General features: G+C 41.1%; 1 protein-coding gene across 3 annotated transcripts; it reads left to right on the plus strand.

Moving 5' to 3' along the window:
- On the plus strand, positions 2,872-9,384 carry LOC8076169. 3 transcript variants are annotated; one of them, XM_021448689.1, is made up of 9 exons: positions 2,872-3,214; positions 3,689-3,750; positions 3,873-4,022; positions 4,398-4,574; positions 5,713-5,928; positions 6,018-7,654; positions 7,758-7,823; positions 7,939-8,008; positions 8,165-9,384. In XM_021448689.1, the coding sequence occupies exons 1-9, from the start codon at positions 2,950-2,952 to the stop codon at positions 8,729-8,731; spliced, it is 3,210 nt and encodes a 1,069-aa protein (XP_021304364.1). In that variant the 5' UTR covers positions 2,872-2,949; the 3' UTR covers positions 8,732-9,384. The 3 variants fall into 3 exon arrangements, with proteins under 3 accessions (XP_021304364.1, XP_021304365.1, XP_002436573.2); XM_021448690.1 differs by having other exon boundaries at positions 3,018-3,214; positions 3,694-3,750; XM_002436528.2 differs by lacking the exons at positions 2,872-3,214; positions 3,689-3,750; positions 3,873-4,022; positions 4,398-4,574 and adding an exon at positions 5,398-5,504.

Raw genomic sequence — 17,089 nt, forward strand, 5'->3', positions numbered from 1 at the left:
CCGTTTTCATCATTAATTGTTTTCTATATTCTCAGCCTTCAAATTACAGTCTGAAGAATTTCTGCTCTTTGCAACAATGGGAGGTCTGTTAATCTCCCCTTCAAAGGACAGCTCTTTCGAAGTGCCAACCTTCACCTGAGATTTTTCTAGTTTATTCTCCTTTTTAGATTCTACCGCAGTTTGGCAGTATTCGCACAGCCACGCTCACTATCTCGAACCTCTTCCATCATTACCCGCATGCAATACCTGAAGCAAAGAGATATTAAAACATGGCGCAGAATATCTGGGATGGGAAGACATAATGGAAACAAGTTCTCAAAAGACCAGTTTTCTCCTTTACAGGAAGTGTATAGACAAAGATAATAAATGTATAGACTTATTAGTGTTCTGGCACGCTAATTGTGCCATTAGCCTTGCAGTCAGCAATTAAAAAACATAAAACAGTAAATGGGCATATAGCGTATGCAATCCATCAAATGTAGCTGAAAATTATTATAGAAAAAAGAAAGTAATGCAGCGAAGAAGCCTGTAGTGTGCTCTGCGCCGGTGAGTATGTTTTACTTTTCATGCTTAGTGTCAAACCTAGAAATAATGGCCTTCGTGCCAGATTTGTTGATATGTGGGCCTTTGTACCGGGTTAGTTGATGTGTCAGCCTTCGTGCTAGAAATATGGTTGTCAGCCTTCGTGTCGACATTTATCTTGCAGGTTTTGGAAAACTCCCCGTGTAGAGGAGGTGCTGAACTACTTACCTTTTTATCTTGTCACTCACGTACAATATCTTCTTTTTTGTGCAGCGGACATCGGAGGCGGCGTCGAACCAGGTCGGAGTGTCCCCAGCATCGCAAGTCGGGCCGCACCCGAACCGTCGCCGGGATAGCACGCTGGGGCATAGTTGCAATGAGTCGCTTGCGGAGTAGTTTCTATGTATCGAACTTGTGAACCTGTGGACTATAAACTTGTAGTTTGTAATAAATTGTGGACTTTGGATAAATTTGGTCGTTTGTAATATATAAATGTGATTTGTGATTTATTGTTGTTGTATTATTGTAGTTTCTAGAATATTGCCGATAGCACTCGGTAATTTTTTTTTCTTTTAGAAAAAAATAAAAAAAACATGTTTTGCCGAGTGCAAATGACCATAGCACTTGGTAAAGAAATTTTTTAAAAAAATTAAAAAAAACATGCTTTGCCAAGTGCATTGGTTGCTGCACTCGACAAAGAAAAAAATTAGACGACACAATCAATCGCCCGATGGTGTCAAATCCTTGTTGAACGTCAGCACGGCACTCGGCCAAGCCTTTGCCGAGTGCTCGAAATCTTACACTCGGTAAAACAGCCTTTACTAGAAGGGGATTCGACGGAGGCTCTTTGCCAAGTGCAACGGCTACTCAGCAAAGAACCCGCCTCCAGTAGTGTTACCTGCTAAACTTAGCTTTAGTGCACAGACAAAAATCTTTTATTTCTACAGTCAATGGTGTAGTAGTAGTTTTAAAAACTGCACCTAAAATTCGTTTTGTTCGTCTATAGAAATCTTCTGTGTGGGGGTGATGATAGTTTGTTGACGGAATGTGTTGCCGCTGATTTGCCATGTTGATATACCACGTGGTATATATGACTGAGCTAAAAGACACTACAGCTTCACGGTGACTTGAAGGAAAAAAAAAAGATTGGCCGTGCAAAGTGCAGCAAACATGTGTGATGAATCCGTGTTGAATGCGCTTAACTAGGTCTCGACTCCGCTTTCCTCTACGCGTTAGCGTACTCAGAGGTCTTCACTTTACATAACCAGGCACAACGCCTTTTTCTTTCCCGAATTTGGTACTGCAAATATCTTGTATCAATGGTAATCATGTAAACATATTGTCCTCTCAAAGGAGGCTCTGATGTTTGTAACCTGCGAGTCCACTTCTCTCCTAGCAGCATCTCGCTGCTGATTTGCTTACGTAGTGCACGTGCGTCATTGTAATTTTTAAATAAAATAATATATATCTATACCTAATAATAAAGAGGTAAAATTTCCGCTGATTTTTTGGTCTGGATTTTTTCGTCTGCCCACTCTAATCAGCTACGTCCCGTACTCAAAAGTCTCCTCTGATAATGGACTCCAATTTCCTCTCCTCTCCTTCCCAAAATTGAATCCAGACCGCATACGACACGGACGCAGAACCGAACCAAACCAAACCAAATGTGGATTCAAGATCGAGTCTAAAATAAAATCACGTACCAAATGAAGTCCAAAACAAATCACATGCCAAATCTATGAAAATCATAACAAATAGAGACTACCAATAAAAAAAATCCTGCGAGCATAGCGATGCCGGGGCAAACCACGCCATCGTAGCTGTAGATGGAGCTCGGGCGACCACGACCGCCACCGCGGATGCCCCAACAGCAGGGCCGCTCTTCCTCCTCCCCAGCCACGCGTTAGGCTCTCCTCGCTGGCACGGCCACGTGACCAGCGCTCTGCCGTCTAACACCGCCCTTCGTCCTCCTCCCTAGTGGCGCGCCGGGGCCCTCCTCGTCGGCGCACCTGCCCTCCACCTCCACCACGCTCAATTGCATTTGTTGATTCTTTAATGTTATAATAGAAAGTAGAAGTGAAAATATGTACCCATGACCTTTTGTACGCTATGTCATAGATACAATTGATTACTTAATTAGAATAAAATATATTGATTTAAAATTATTTACATGCGTATTTATAATATAATGTCGAGTGCAATATAAATATAATGATGTAAATAAAATACTATAGCTTTAAAGATAAAACAACACATACATATCAAAGCCGTTGCAACGGGGCATTTTTACTAGTATTTTTAAAAAAACTCAAACCGTCATGTCAGGTCACAGTTGCCCCACACCCGAAACGCCCCCCGCGCGCGAACGCCGTGACACTTCCCCCTTCGCGCCAAAAACAAAACCCTAGGTCTCCACTCTCCACCTTCATGGAGCCGCCGCCGGTGGACCGGCAGGTGGCGGAGATTGCCGCGGAGCCCGACCGCGCCGCCGCGTGCGCACGGTTGCTCCACCTGCAGCGCAGCTGCGCTGACGATCCCTCCGCCGCCGCGGACCTCGCCGCGGAGTTGCCTTCCAACCTTCTCCCGCTCCTCCTCCGCGACGCGGCCGCCGATGACGAGGCCGTCGCCGCTTCTGCGCTCAAGTGCCTCGGCTTCGCGCTCTACCACCCCGTCCTCATCTCCACCATTTCAGGTAGTACTACTACTAGTGGTTCTCGGTGCTCGCATTTCTTCAGTTAAATATCGAGTGTTGGTTGAACTTGAACGAGATCTAGATTAGTGAATCAATTTGGTTTCGCATTGCTAATGAGAAAGAATTGGCCTGGTGGGATTTAGCCTCTTCCGTTAATAATATTACTCCAACCGTATGCTGTAAGATCAAAGCTTAAACATTTTGCACACGCTTGAATCCGAACTCCACAAGCATGTTTGACACTTTTTTTTAACTTTCTACTGCTGTCTGGCAATTAATCTGAGATCATTCCATTTTGGAATATGATTTGTACTTTTTATCGACTATTATCACTTTTACTACAAATCTCTTTAATCCCTTGGGTTCATCCTTCTGAAAATCTAACTTGACATGGTCCTACTCAGTTTTTTATGCATGACATGCTGTCGATATTGTTTTAAATAACACAGCTATAAATATTTTTCTTATTTGCAGCACAGATGGCCCAATTGATATTGGATACCTTGGTACAGATAGTCATGAATACTCGGATGAAGGTTGATCCAGCTGACCATTTTTTCCTTTTCATAAGCTTAAGGTGCTAAATTTCTTGTGCAGAATGTGTATTTGATCTTTTAGTATTGATTCCCATTTTCTCTTGTTAATTCTTTTACTACAGTCGGCTTGTAATTTGGGTGTCTGGTGCTTCTCGATTCAACAATTGGAGCCATCAATTATAGAGGATAGAGCAGATCCAATACTTATTGCTATTGTTCATGCCCTCGACAATCCATTTGGTTCCTTGTCCACAACATTTGAGGCAGCTCAGGTTGTTCTGCACACCTAAACTATGCTGCATTTCATTGCATTTTTCTGTGTTTTTTAGGAATTTCAATGTACAGGCTGCAACCGAATTGTTCATGCAACTACTGCCTACTTGCTTAGTGGTGTTCATTACAAAATAACCATATGCTTTCACAATGCTTCCAATTCACAGGAATTCGCCTCAAATCATGCAAAAATCTTATTAGCATACTTTGCTCCTTTTTTCTCTTCCTTTATCATTTATCATATTATAATGTAATTTGGAATAGTGCTTTAAAAAACTTCTGCTGTAGGCTATCATGAATTTTTTCTCTCCCTTTATCATCTGTCATTACTATAATGTAACTTGGAATAGTGCTTTTAAAAACTTCTGCTGTAGGCTATCATGAAGCTTGCTGACCAAAGTCCCAAAAGAATGAGGGACCAATCATGCTTGTGGGTTCCACCAGTGTACCGAAGACTCTTAAGTGCTGACAAGACAGAAAGGGACATGGCAGAAAGATGCCTTATTAAGGTGTCATGTCTTGTTCTACCACCTCAGCCTCTTCTTTCCAAGGTAATTAAAAGATCACTGTTAATTACTAGAAGATATAATTAGATGTTGCTTTAGCACTATTAGAAGCAACTCATATGAATATTTCTGTTAATTCACTAATAACTGTGAAGCTGTCGCTTGCAAATTCATGCCACATATGCACCCAAAGGTGTATTATTTGTTTTTCTAAATAGACTATCCTCTGATAGAGCATTTTAATCCAACTTAACTATCTGGGTGTATTATAACGGTGCACCCAAAGGTTCAAGTAGATTGGTGACTTATTATGATAAATCTTGAGGGTAGCTTCATGTGGACAAGCAATGATTCAATACATTTTTTTGTGGCTGGAATGCCAAGGCAATTTAGCTGAATTGTATTAGTTTTACATATTGGTGACATATGGATGTACTCCTTGTCACACAACAATAACTGCAGTGTGAGCTTTTGTTGAAGTGAGTAGCATATCAGCAAACTAATTCTCTATCAATAGTATAGCATTATTAAAACACTTGAAATCAAATCTGAAATGATAGGTCTAGAGGCTTCATAACACTTCCTGGCTTCCCGCTACTATTGAAATGTCCTGCAGTTCTATTACTTTCAGTTCAGGTTACAGAATCCAAGTGCCAGCAAAAACTGGAAATTATTAGTTCTTTCTGTGACATGCAGGAGAGCTGCATGTCAGTGTATTAATAGGTAGAAAAGTACGGCCACTTGAACATGCTGATTCCACTGCTGGGGTTAGTGTTTTATGACACATGTGCCCTAGAAGCAAGGGAAACACCCTCCGCAACAACTATACTCATTGAAGCAACTTGACCAGTGCCTTTGCTCCTGCCAGGATCCACAAATGGCCCTGGTCAGCGGCTTCCTGGAGCACAACTTGGATGCTTGGTTGCTCCCCGATGAATTATTAATAGATCAATGGCAAACATGCACTTGATGCAGGTTTTTGGTTATACCAATTTTTGTGTTGCATTTGATACCTGAATCTTTTTGTGTGTGTGTTTACTCTTTCCTGGAGTTGGCTTATTAAATGGTTCAGTGTTTCTCCTGCAACTTCGCATATTTTACTTGCTGTGGTGATCTGCTTTCCTATCCTCACTGAGCTTACCTATTGATTGTTTCCTGATTTATTTTGATGCTTGCTGTATAGGCTGTTGCTTCAGACTTTGAGCAGAAGTTACTCTCCTGCATGATAAATATGCTTGATGACCCTTCTAAGAAAGTTCAAACTGTGAAATCATGGGGATGGATCATATCTTTGCTTGGTCCAGATGCAGTGAAAAATAGACTGCTGCTTAATAAACTCCTAAAGGTTCCTGAGCAGATGTTTACTGATCTAAACCCACAAGTTCAGGTTGCTACGATGGTGAGTTAGACTATTTATCCTTTTCCGGACTACAATTTCTTTTCTAGTATTATGAACGTCTCTATATGATAATCTTTACATATTTACAGGTTTCCTGGAAAAAATTGGTGGATGCATTTTTTCCTTTTCAGGCAACCAAGATTGTGGCTCAACAAACTGTGATTCCCCCATTAAAACCCATTGAACAGGCAAGTGCGCAGGTGAAAAGGATTAGATTAATTATGGTGCCTTTATGTCGAGTTCTATCAAAAAGTCGCAATATTGTACTTAGCTCTTCTTGTTTGAGTACATGGCATTACCTTCTACACAGACTTGGTAATCTGATCAATCATTTACCCATTCTGGATGCTGCTTTTGGGCCAATACTCAAAATAGTTTTCTCTTTTGGGATCAATGATCAGAACAAGCCGCTGTGGTCATTTTGCTTGAATCTTTTTCATGATTTTGTTTCATCCAAAAATAGGGACAGAGAGGATTTGTGTGCTCCAGTGAATCAGAACTTGCTAGCTCAATCGTGCACGCATATCAGGGCCTTATTCGATGTTCAACATATCAAATGGTTACCATGGGATATTAGTTGCTTTCATTTCCAACTCGATATTCTTGGCATAATTCTTAAGCCAGAACTATTCCAGGACATGATTCCTGAAATACTAGTGATTGTTATGGATTCTGCAACAGAGATTTTCAGATTTCTTCTTCAAGGTATTCAAATTGAACTTAGAGAACAGCATGCTTATGAACAAGTCAAAGAATGCATTACTAATGTGTGCACATTTGCAAAGAAGTTGTTGCTGGATCATATAGGAAAGAACAGTGTTAACAAGTGTGCAACATTACTGGAATTTGGTCTTCGGTTTGTGAAAGTTATTGTGGACGAACTAGATCATTCTCTGTTAGCTTCTGATAACATTGAGGTATGCTTAGACATCGAGCACATAAAGGAGAACCAACATGCAGAATACAGTCCAAAGGTGTCTTTACCAAGAATCAGATCACTCTCTTACATGGAGATGGCTTCTCCAGCAGCTTACGTGACTGCACTGTCTCTGTCCTTGATATCTCAGTATACTGGAGAGCTGTCCCATAGAGATGCAGAGAAGTTGGCTTTAATTCTGGCATCATCATTGGATGTCCTGGAGAGTTTTCATACTGCTGTCTCTTTTATGTATATGCAGATTGGGCGGCCGACATATAATAGGGAAAGATTAAAATGGTTGATGGTTTGGAACTTGTTTGCAAAACAATTGAACAGGAAAATTATCTCTTATCTGGAAACTGATTCTGAATTAAGTTACCATGATCTTCTCCATCAGTTCTTCTGTTATCCATTTCTTATTTTTTTGAATGCTGAAAACAGCTCTGAGTCAAGTGTTTCTGTCCTGCAAGACCTGGAGATGGAATCAACCATTGAAGTTTATAGATCCCTCTCTACAAACTCCTGTAATTCGAAGCTTTCTTCCAAGGTTTTCTTTGATGGTTTTTACAAATACTTGGTTTGCACTATTGATGGAAACATGGCATTATTCCAAGCCAACCTTGAGCATTTGTCGGACAAGTTTGAAAATGCTACTATCCTTTCTGCTCTTGGTGAAATAGTTGTTGGACTGTTACAGAATGATCAAATGTTGATTTATGCTAACCAAGAGTTGAAGCAAACAAGTGAAGGTTCTGCTGTGTGCAGACAACCTAAACTTTTCTTGAATTGGTTCAAGCTTGCTAATAGGTTTGTTGACTTACACTTCCAAATGGAACACCTGTATCTATCCTGCCTACCATGACGATGACCTCAGCTCTTCAGTAATCTATAAGCTTTTTATGATATGCAGGTTTATGTTGTTATCAAGTTCTCATTTCAAAGCAAATCCAGCTGGACAGCACCAGGTCACAAGCAGGTATTTAAGCAGATCTACATAATTGCAAACTTGTCTGTTGATTTTAATGGATGTAAGCTGCTATTAGTTGTGTGCTTGAGTTTACATCTGTCCTTTTAACTTGGTTGTGCTTCAGGTTTTTTTCAACTTTATCAAATTTTGTTGGGCATCTTGTACTAAAGGAAGACGTTCTTCTTCTATTTGAGGTTTGTGGCATATTCACAGTACAAAGTAAATAATATAGCGTTCATGTTTCTAAGGGCACCAACTCCATTTAGTCCTACTCTTTCTAGAATTCAGGCACATGACACAAAGCACATACTTTATGCTAACTGCATGAAGACACCATTTTGTCCTTGCAGAATATTGGAGACCAACTTACTGAGTGGCTCTCTTTAACCACCATATTGTACTCTGAAATGCAACAAGGAGAAATTATTGTTCATCTTGAGAACCTTTGGCTCAAGATGGTTGAGTGCCTGAAGAGGAGTCAGCTAGTTAGTGATGTTCCCTTAATAAATCAGAAGCAGCAACTTCTTCAAGCTGCACTCAATCACCCACATCACCCCATTTCAGTTGCAACAGCATCAGTTTGCAGAGCAGCAACACATGGCAGCGCAGTCCTGCACCCTGGTTGCTTAAATTCTGAATTTGATGAGTTATTAATGCATAGAAGAAAGGCTCTTAATAGCTCCAGGAAAACAGCCATCACATCCAATTCTTATGATCTCATGGCCGAGAGAGATGGTGGATCTGTGAATGTCTCAGTGGGTTTGGGAACGAAGAGGCTGAAGATCATGAAGTATTCAACTAAACCGAAGGAACTTAACAAAAGTAGAGCCCACATGGGCTTCTCACCACGTAATATGGAAAATAGAGTGTGTAGGAAACCAGAATTAATATTGGAGATGCTACAGAGAAAGACATAGTTGTTTGTACTCAATGTTCATGGTTGAAGAACTTTGTGTAGATAGTTTTTAGGCATGACATATATGTATATCAAGCGGAAGGTCAATGCAATGATCCCCTGCAAAAGAAAAGATTTTAATCCAATCAAAATTACTGTGAACTGCACCTACAGGGCCTACAATTCATTGTCATTCCTCACCCAGCCACATTGTCCGATTACAATGAGAGGGAAACAATAGGATGTCATCATGTATAGTTCTACCTGAAGTCTAAAAATGTATAGTTCTACCTCTAGTAACTGATGCTTTGGGTGGCTCTCTGTCTGCCTCCCATTTTTTGTGTTTTGCTTTTGAGTTCCTCATACTGCAGACATGCTGTAAAGCCCAACTCTTCGTTTGATAAATGATAACTACAGGTCTACAGCTTAAGATGTGATGTGTCCAGTTGGTTGTCAAAAGCTCAAAAAGCCCGGTTGATTAGTCCAAGCTGGTTCAAATCTAAAGTAGCTAGCTTTGCCAATCAAATCTGATCCAGTGTCGACTGCCGAAGGAATGTGGTCAGAACGTATCCTTGTAATGGACTGAGCTGTGATATGTAAACATAATATTTTCCCAAGGATTTTGCACCCTCTGTCCAGCAAACGTTGAATTGGTTGCGGTTGTTTGTCCATGTATATCACGTACATCTGCATCCTCTAAAAAGTTACATGGGTTATATAGATGATGTATTTAGGACCTTTTTTACGCAGGAGAGGTAGGGTGTTTCTGTAAGGAACGGACACAGAAATATTTCTCCCTTTAATACTATAGGTAAAGGCAGATGATATCCTAAAGAGTTGAGTGGACTTTTTAGCCACACATTAGTTTAGCAAAAAAACATTTAGGATATGGCATTATTTTGACACGGAGAGAGTAACTTCAATTAAGTAATTCGTGTAATTAGGATATTGGGGTCCCAGTTAAGGCAATGTTCGAGCGGTCAATTTGTCCTGCCACCGGGTCTGATATCGAATTTTCCATAACATTTAACATCCAACTATGAAATGGTACAGAAGGATAGCAGAGAAGGGATCGACTTTTGCAGAGATGGCAACGAAGGAAGTACAACCATTTTGATGGCACACAGTACGTAGATGTAATCAGTTCGGTGACCCAAGTACAAGAAACCAATAGGCAACTAGTAATCACTCTATTGACTTAGTGGAATACACTGATATGTTACTACGAGGAACAGTCACTTCATCATCAACACCACCAAGAAAAAGTGCATTACAAATTAGTAAGAAAATGTAAAAATATAACTAAGCTCTGGAGAAATGAAATGTTACAGAGAAAAACTGTGGTCCATCTTGTGAATTTACAAACCTGAAGACGAACCAGCTAGAAGGCCCTTTTCTTCAGAAAGGGCAACGTTTCAAGTCGCACTCAATCATCCAGATCACCAGATTTAAGTTGCAACAGCATCATTTTGGAGAGTTTATTTAGGATAGAAGAAATGGTTACCTCTCACAATGCGGATCGAGCCATTGCATATGGAGAAATTATGGACATTTCAAGGAGGTTTGCATTGCCAATGTCTAGAGAAAAGACCTGACATATCAAACTCAAATAGGCAGAGAGAGTTATGGTGCACCATTGAAGATCTGCATGGCTAGTTGGAACAAAATGAGGAAGATGCTGAAGATAATGAATGTTCAACAAAGCCAAAGGAACCTGACAACATAATTCTTCAAATTGACGACATTAGCAAAAGATAGATACTGATGCCCTCTCACTGCACTGTGCATGATACCAAAAGTAATACTGTAAACGATTAAACGATCAACAGAAAGATAGTAGTTTAACCTAACAACTGTTCATTCTTCGTTGCAAGAATTTACACGTCAATAATTGTTCTGTTTATATATCAAACTGAAGCTCAATAACTAACCCCATGCGCACCAAACAAACTGAATATTTATTCAACATTAAACAAGATCACATGTGGACTGTCAATATAAACTAAATTAAATTCATATGTGGACTGTCAATATAAACTAAATTAAATAAGACTAGCTGACAAACAAGGGAATAAAGCAAAACATTCATAGATAGAAAACAAACTTAACCAAACCATAAATCAACCACAGTTTAGACATCTGGGAAGATTGAACTCGAAGTTCACCTAATTATAAGATATATAGTTGAATTATTACACATAAATAACATTCTAGCTTAGTCAGGCCAATGTACTACACTATGAGGACCTTCCCTTTGCCGCCATGACTGGAGCGGTCAGGCCTACGACTCCCAAAGAATTGGAAACAGGGTGCAATCATGTAGCTCTACATCTGCTAACTCCTTCGGTTTGGGAGGAACCCATTCTTGTTGCTTTCGCCGCAGCTCTAGAATATCCTCATTTCCTTCCTCACCATCTATTACAGACATGCTGTAGAGCCTCAACTCTTCTTCTGTTAGCTGCAACTGCAGCTTCTTTTTCAGATGCACAAGCAGAGTTGAGAAAGAGATCCTGCCTTGAACATCAATATTCTTACAGAACATGTGGTAAGCCCAGTCTTTCTTCAAAAGCTCTGAAGAGGATATATCATCACAATGGATGTCCACAGAGAAATCAAAACAACAAGACATTACCATTCCGTCATCCATCACAATGTCAAGCTTCCGAACAGGGGCACTGATCGTTAAGACTTCCATAGCACTCCGCGACAGCATTAACACGGCGCTCACCATGAGCCCTGATCGGTCAATGTAATGACCTGTGCTCGGTCCAAAGCCCATGGTTTCTATATCAAAGTAGCCTTCCACAAACCCCAAAGTTTCGCGAGCCCTTGATGATGCCGATGCTGGTGCTGTCTTTGAAATGGGAAGAACATACTCACCACTCTCCGCCCTCCGGAGCATTTCCTGAAGTCCTACTTTGTCAACAAACTGGCAGGAAACTTTTTTGTTGCTGTTCATTGATAGCTTGAACTTGGAGTAGCATCGCACCGGGGCAGGATGCATTTCATTGATCAACCACAAGGCAGGATCCCATAGCAAAGGAGCACGCTCACGTGGCTTGGCTGCCTCCTCCTCCTCCCTTCTCTTTCTCGCCACCTCATTTTCCTCGCGTATCTTCCTCCTCTCCTCCTCCTCACGCACCCTCCTTTGCTCCTCCTCATACAACCTCCTCTCCCTCTCTTCCTCCGTCTCCAACTTCCGCCTCTCCATCTCTTGCTCCTCCTGCTTACGCAAATCACAAAGCTTACTCACCAGATTCTCCACTGAGGAGGCAATGTCAATGATGTGGAATCCGTCCTCCGCGTACAGCCTCTCTTCCGTCCACCCAGCGGGAAGGCGAAACCACTTCTCCGAGAAGCGGAGGTCCACGGTCGTGGAGGGCCCGGATAGGAAGAAGAGAATGTCATGGAGCCGCAAGACGAGCTGCTTGACGTGGGACGTCACAGTGATCCCGCGTCCCCCGGGCATTCCCCGGATCACGGCCACCTCCCTCCACGGCGCGGACGATCCGACCTTGTGCAGTACGCCCTTCTTGCGGGAGAGCTCGAGGAGGTAGTACCTCTCATCTAAATTGATCGAAACCACCCCCGGCCGGCAAAGCTCGCCGGGCGCGCCCGACCGGTCCACCACCTGCTCCACCTGGCTTCCGCCGGTCCCCGCCACGCGATAGATCGGGATGGGTTGGCCCCCTCGCCGCTCCGGGAAGAAGCGGCGGCTGGTCCGGTGAGACCACGAGGCATGTGCTTTCTTGATGGACACCCTCATGGTGTATACAACACAGGGGCAGGTCCAAACCTTCCGAATCGGAAACACCAACGGGCACCCAGAGCCGCGGAACGCCATGAATCTCTCAAATAGACGGCGGCACATCTCCTGCTTCTCGTCGTCGTCCTCTTCCATCCCACTTGCCACCTCCGACTCCGACACACGCAGAGGATGCGACACAGGCTTCCTCACCCCCACCTCGAACGACATCGCCGATCTCGCCGACGCCGACATGGGATCGATGTAGCGGCTAATTAATTGGTTGGCTAAAAAAAGAATTAATTGGATTCATGCCATTAAAAAACGTGAGAAATACTATTACTTTTTATCTATTTCAAATCGTGCTATTATAATTCCTTATACAACGGAGACATACCAGTTTTGTTTGGCGTCACATGTGGCCCACCTACAGGGAGACGTATCCCTGCCACTGCTTTCCGCATTAGACGCCGTCCGTATGCCTAGCATTTTTCTGTTATACAAGAAATTGTAATGGCACAAATTAAAATAGATGAAAAGTAATAGCATTTCTCATATGTGCATTTTTATGTAATGGCTTGAATCCAATTAACCACAAAAAAAATAGCTAGCCAAAGATATGACAAGTCATGATTCTAGTTATTATTTGGTTTGCAACTAAAACTAGCTAACTTCTCGTGTTTGGATTACCAAATTTATGGTAATCTTTTTATCTAACCTTAGCTTGTCAAATCTTTAGCATGACAAATTTTGGTCGCAAACTAATCTAACCCGATAAGTGGCGGTGGATGGGGAAAGGACGAAGCAGTATTTTAGGTGAAAGAAGAATTATATTAGATTATAGATTATCACGTTACAAACACTCTGGTATACACTATGTATATTCAAAAATTAATTTTCATCTATATTATACGCGTGCTTTATATAGCTCCAAATATCAAATTCAAACATATATGACAATTTGTATGGATGATCGTACTAGCAAACACTTGGCAAAAGCTTGAGAACATATGTCCAACAAACGACGACCAACATTCTTATAGGTAGAGTTGAAAAACTTCTATTGTCTTGTGTCTTCCTTCTTTCTGTCACCGAAGAATAAGGAAGGCCTATCTAAAACTTATTATTCCTAGTCCTTTATCGTGGTTAGATCTAACCACAAAAAAATAGAGAAGAGACTAGAGAAAACTATTTTATAGCAGCAACATCATCTTCGCCTTAATGTCATTATTCAGAAAGCTAAGTCTTCATATCATCATACCGAGGAAGTTGCTGATGTCATAATTATCGTCTTCATCTTCAATAGAGTCGTAATGAGAAAACAAATCTACCCTACCCCCTTGCCATCGCCGAGAAGGAGAAGGAGATCCCTAATACCAAAAAACTTGGCATAGAATGACCTTAACCCTAAAGGAGTAGATCTATTAGAAAACTTATTAAAGCGATAAATAACCATTCCCTACAGCCTCCGATGAGATGCTGGAGGAGGAGGGAAGGGGGACCAACAGTGATGGAAGCGGCGGCAGCTGCAGCTGCAGCTCTGGCTAGGGTAGAGATAGGACGACTCATGTAGGCGGTACAGGAGCCCGTTTGATCTAAAAGATGACAAAGCGGGATAGGGGAGGGCAAAAGACGGTGAGACAAACTACTAAGATGACCACAGAGGATAGTGATTTTTTAAGACAAAAAATTAAGGGCCCATATGGAACACGTTGAAAAAACATAGGAAACAAAAATCTCATATTTCAAATAAGACTCGATAAAGGTAGATGGCTAGTGCTTGATCAGTTTGTTCGAGTCGTGTAGAATAAGGTTCGAATCTCACCTTTAGGTAAGCACGAGACTAATCTGGTGCCTATAGAGGCATCCCATTCAGCTTCTTTTCATCCCCCTTTTTCAAGTGCGATAACTCCTCAAGTGTTTTAACAACTTGTGCTTGTGACTTAGAATTTCACCAACATTTTTCAAATGGTTTCCTCTTGCACCCCATCGCGTCCTAAGCATAGTGCATATGCAAATAAAAATCACACTTTGTGACACTAGATAACCATCTCCACTCAGGAACTCCCCTCTTTGTAGTGTGGCTATCTATCGTAGGTCAAACCATGCACTCTACTGCATCTTGGCCGACAAAAAAAACCCTACCTTATACCTTTGCCTTCATTCCATAGTTGTTTTTCTCTTTCTTCTTTTTTAAATGTGGAGCACTTAATCAACTTGTGGCCTCCGTTATCACCTCCATGAATACCACCTTGTTCAATTATTGTTTTTGACATCACATAGCTCAATTAACTTAAGACAAAGGTTGATCCACTATTTGTCATTCTAAAACCAAACAAGGCTTTCATCCAGGCCCCTCAATGTGGTTGGATTAAGGAAGTGCATATCATACCAACATGATTAAAGATTTAAACATGATGTGACTAAAGTGTTAGTCATGAGTTGGAATCCACTGCAAGATTAAGTGAATCATGAGCTATCACAAGGGTGGCACAAATCTCGCCTTAAGTTCAATTGGTGTCATGTGGCAAAAGGGTCAAGATGTGTGTGTGTATCAATGTTTAGCCAATATGATCTTTATGTGTATTCGGGATTCAATATGTGTTGTAAGGTGTCCATTTGGATTGATGGCTCGAATCTTGGTCATCTACGCATGAACCTAAAGAGGTCACATAGTCCAGGAGTTGGAACATAAGCATGATGATTAACTCTAGTGCAACTAGAAGATTGTTGATGATGTGTCCAAGAGGCAAGCAACACACTGGATTGGATCCATATGTAGGACAAAATAGAGTTTTGATAATGGGCCTCTAGGGATAGAAGCCCGTTAGCGAAGTCTATATATACAAGGGGCGCGGCTTGTGAAAGGTCCTAATATGGCTAGAGGGGGGTGAATAGCAGTGGCGGAGCCAGGATTTCACGGCTGGGTATTCCACATATAAAAGTTTTTCAATGCATATGTGCAATAGTAATATGGGACAAAATTAATACAAAATTGATCCTGATGCACGCCTCAAGTAGTACATATAATTTTCTTAAAATATATGCTAGGTAAAATATTTGTTTATCCTGGAACAAGGCATCAGGCAAAGTGAGCCTAGTATCGCCTCTGGTAATAATCAAAGTATATATAAATTCTTTATGTATGTTACAAGAACACAATGCAACATTTCTTTAAAAAAATGAGAACACAACAAAAAAAGAAACCTTCAATTCTTACTTTGAAGAATAAAAAATAGATGTGGGATCTTTGTGTTCACCTTGTTGTTTCTTCAAGCCGTATATATATATATATATATATATATATATATATATATATATATATATATATATGAGAAAGGCATTGAGGGGGAGCCATATATGAGAAAGCCTACAAAGACCACTGACCGCCGCCGCCGTTAGAGGAATGCTGTCGATGAGGTTTCTTTCTATGAGTTCATGGGCTGCCGCTACTAGTTGTTCTACTAGGTTTAGAGCAACTTCAAGAGTTTAACTATTCTTGTTGTTTGTGCTATTTCAGAATTTGTATAGCAAAAAGTTGACTCCAACTAATATGCTATCTAATTTTCTAAAATAGGAAGTTGGCTTTTTCTTGATTTTCGGTGGTTATATATAGCTTATTACAGACGTTAACTGTAAGACTTTGTAAACTAACAAGATTATTGTAGATCTCTTCTTTTTTTTTTAGAAATTTTCTATTCGACAAAATAGCTAAACAATAGAATTTGACAATTCATTTTAGCCAAACTATTGGAGTTGCTCTTATGGGCTACATATTTGCAACATTCAACAAACTAACATATATGCTAATTATACATATGTGTATATATATACATATATTTGTGTTTGTCACAAAAATTATGGGTATTCCCTGGAATACAGGGGCATACCCCTAGCGCCGCCCATGGTGAATAGCCTATTTAAAAATTCTACAAAAACTCACTAGAGAAAGTGGTTAGTAAATAACAAAGCGTAGCTTTTTGCTCTAGCTCTAATGGGGTGTTTGCAAGCCACCTATCCAACAATTCTAGTTGATATGATCACTAGGCACACAAGAGCTATGCCACTACTTACACTAGAGAGCTATCTAAAGTTTCTATACAAGTAAGAAAGCTACTCTAGTTTGTGGGAATGTAAGAGAGATGGTTTGATCTTTATACTGCTGTGTAGAGGGGATGAACCAATCAATAATATGAAGTCCAATCACCGAGAGAAATCCAATGAACAATCACAATGGAGACACACAATTTTCTCTCGAGGTTGACGTGCTTGCCGGCACGCTACGTCCCTGTTGTGTCGACCAACACTTGGTGGTTCGGCGGCTAAGAGGTGTAGCACGAACCTCGTCCTCACTAGGACACCGCAAGAACCGACCCACAAGTGAGGTAACTCAATGATATGAGCAATCCACTAGAGTTACCTTTCGACTCTCCGTCGGGGAAGGTACAAGACCCCTCACAAACATCGGGAGATGGCCACGAACAATCACCAACTCGTGCCAAAGCTCCTCCGCTGCTCCAAGCCGTCTAGGTGGCGGCAACCACCAAGAGTAACAAGAAAACCGCAACTAGAACGATCCCCAAGTGCCACTAGATGTAATCACTCAAGCAAATGCACTTGGAATCACTCCCAGTC

This window comes from Sorghum bicolor, chromosome 10 (genome assembly GCF_000003195.3).
Source record: "Sorghum bicolor cultivar BTx623 chromosome 10, Sorghum_bicolor_NCBIv3, whole genome shotgun sequence".
In the NCBI taxonomy this organism is placed as follows: Eukaryota; Viridiplantae; Streptophyta; class Magnoliopsida; order Poales; family Poaceae; genus Sorghum; species Sorghum bicolor.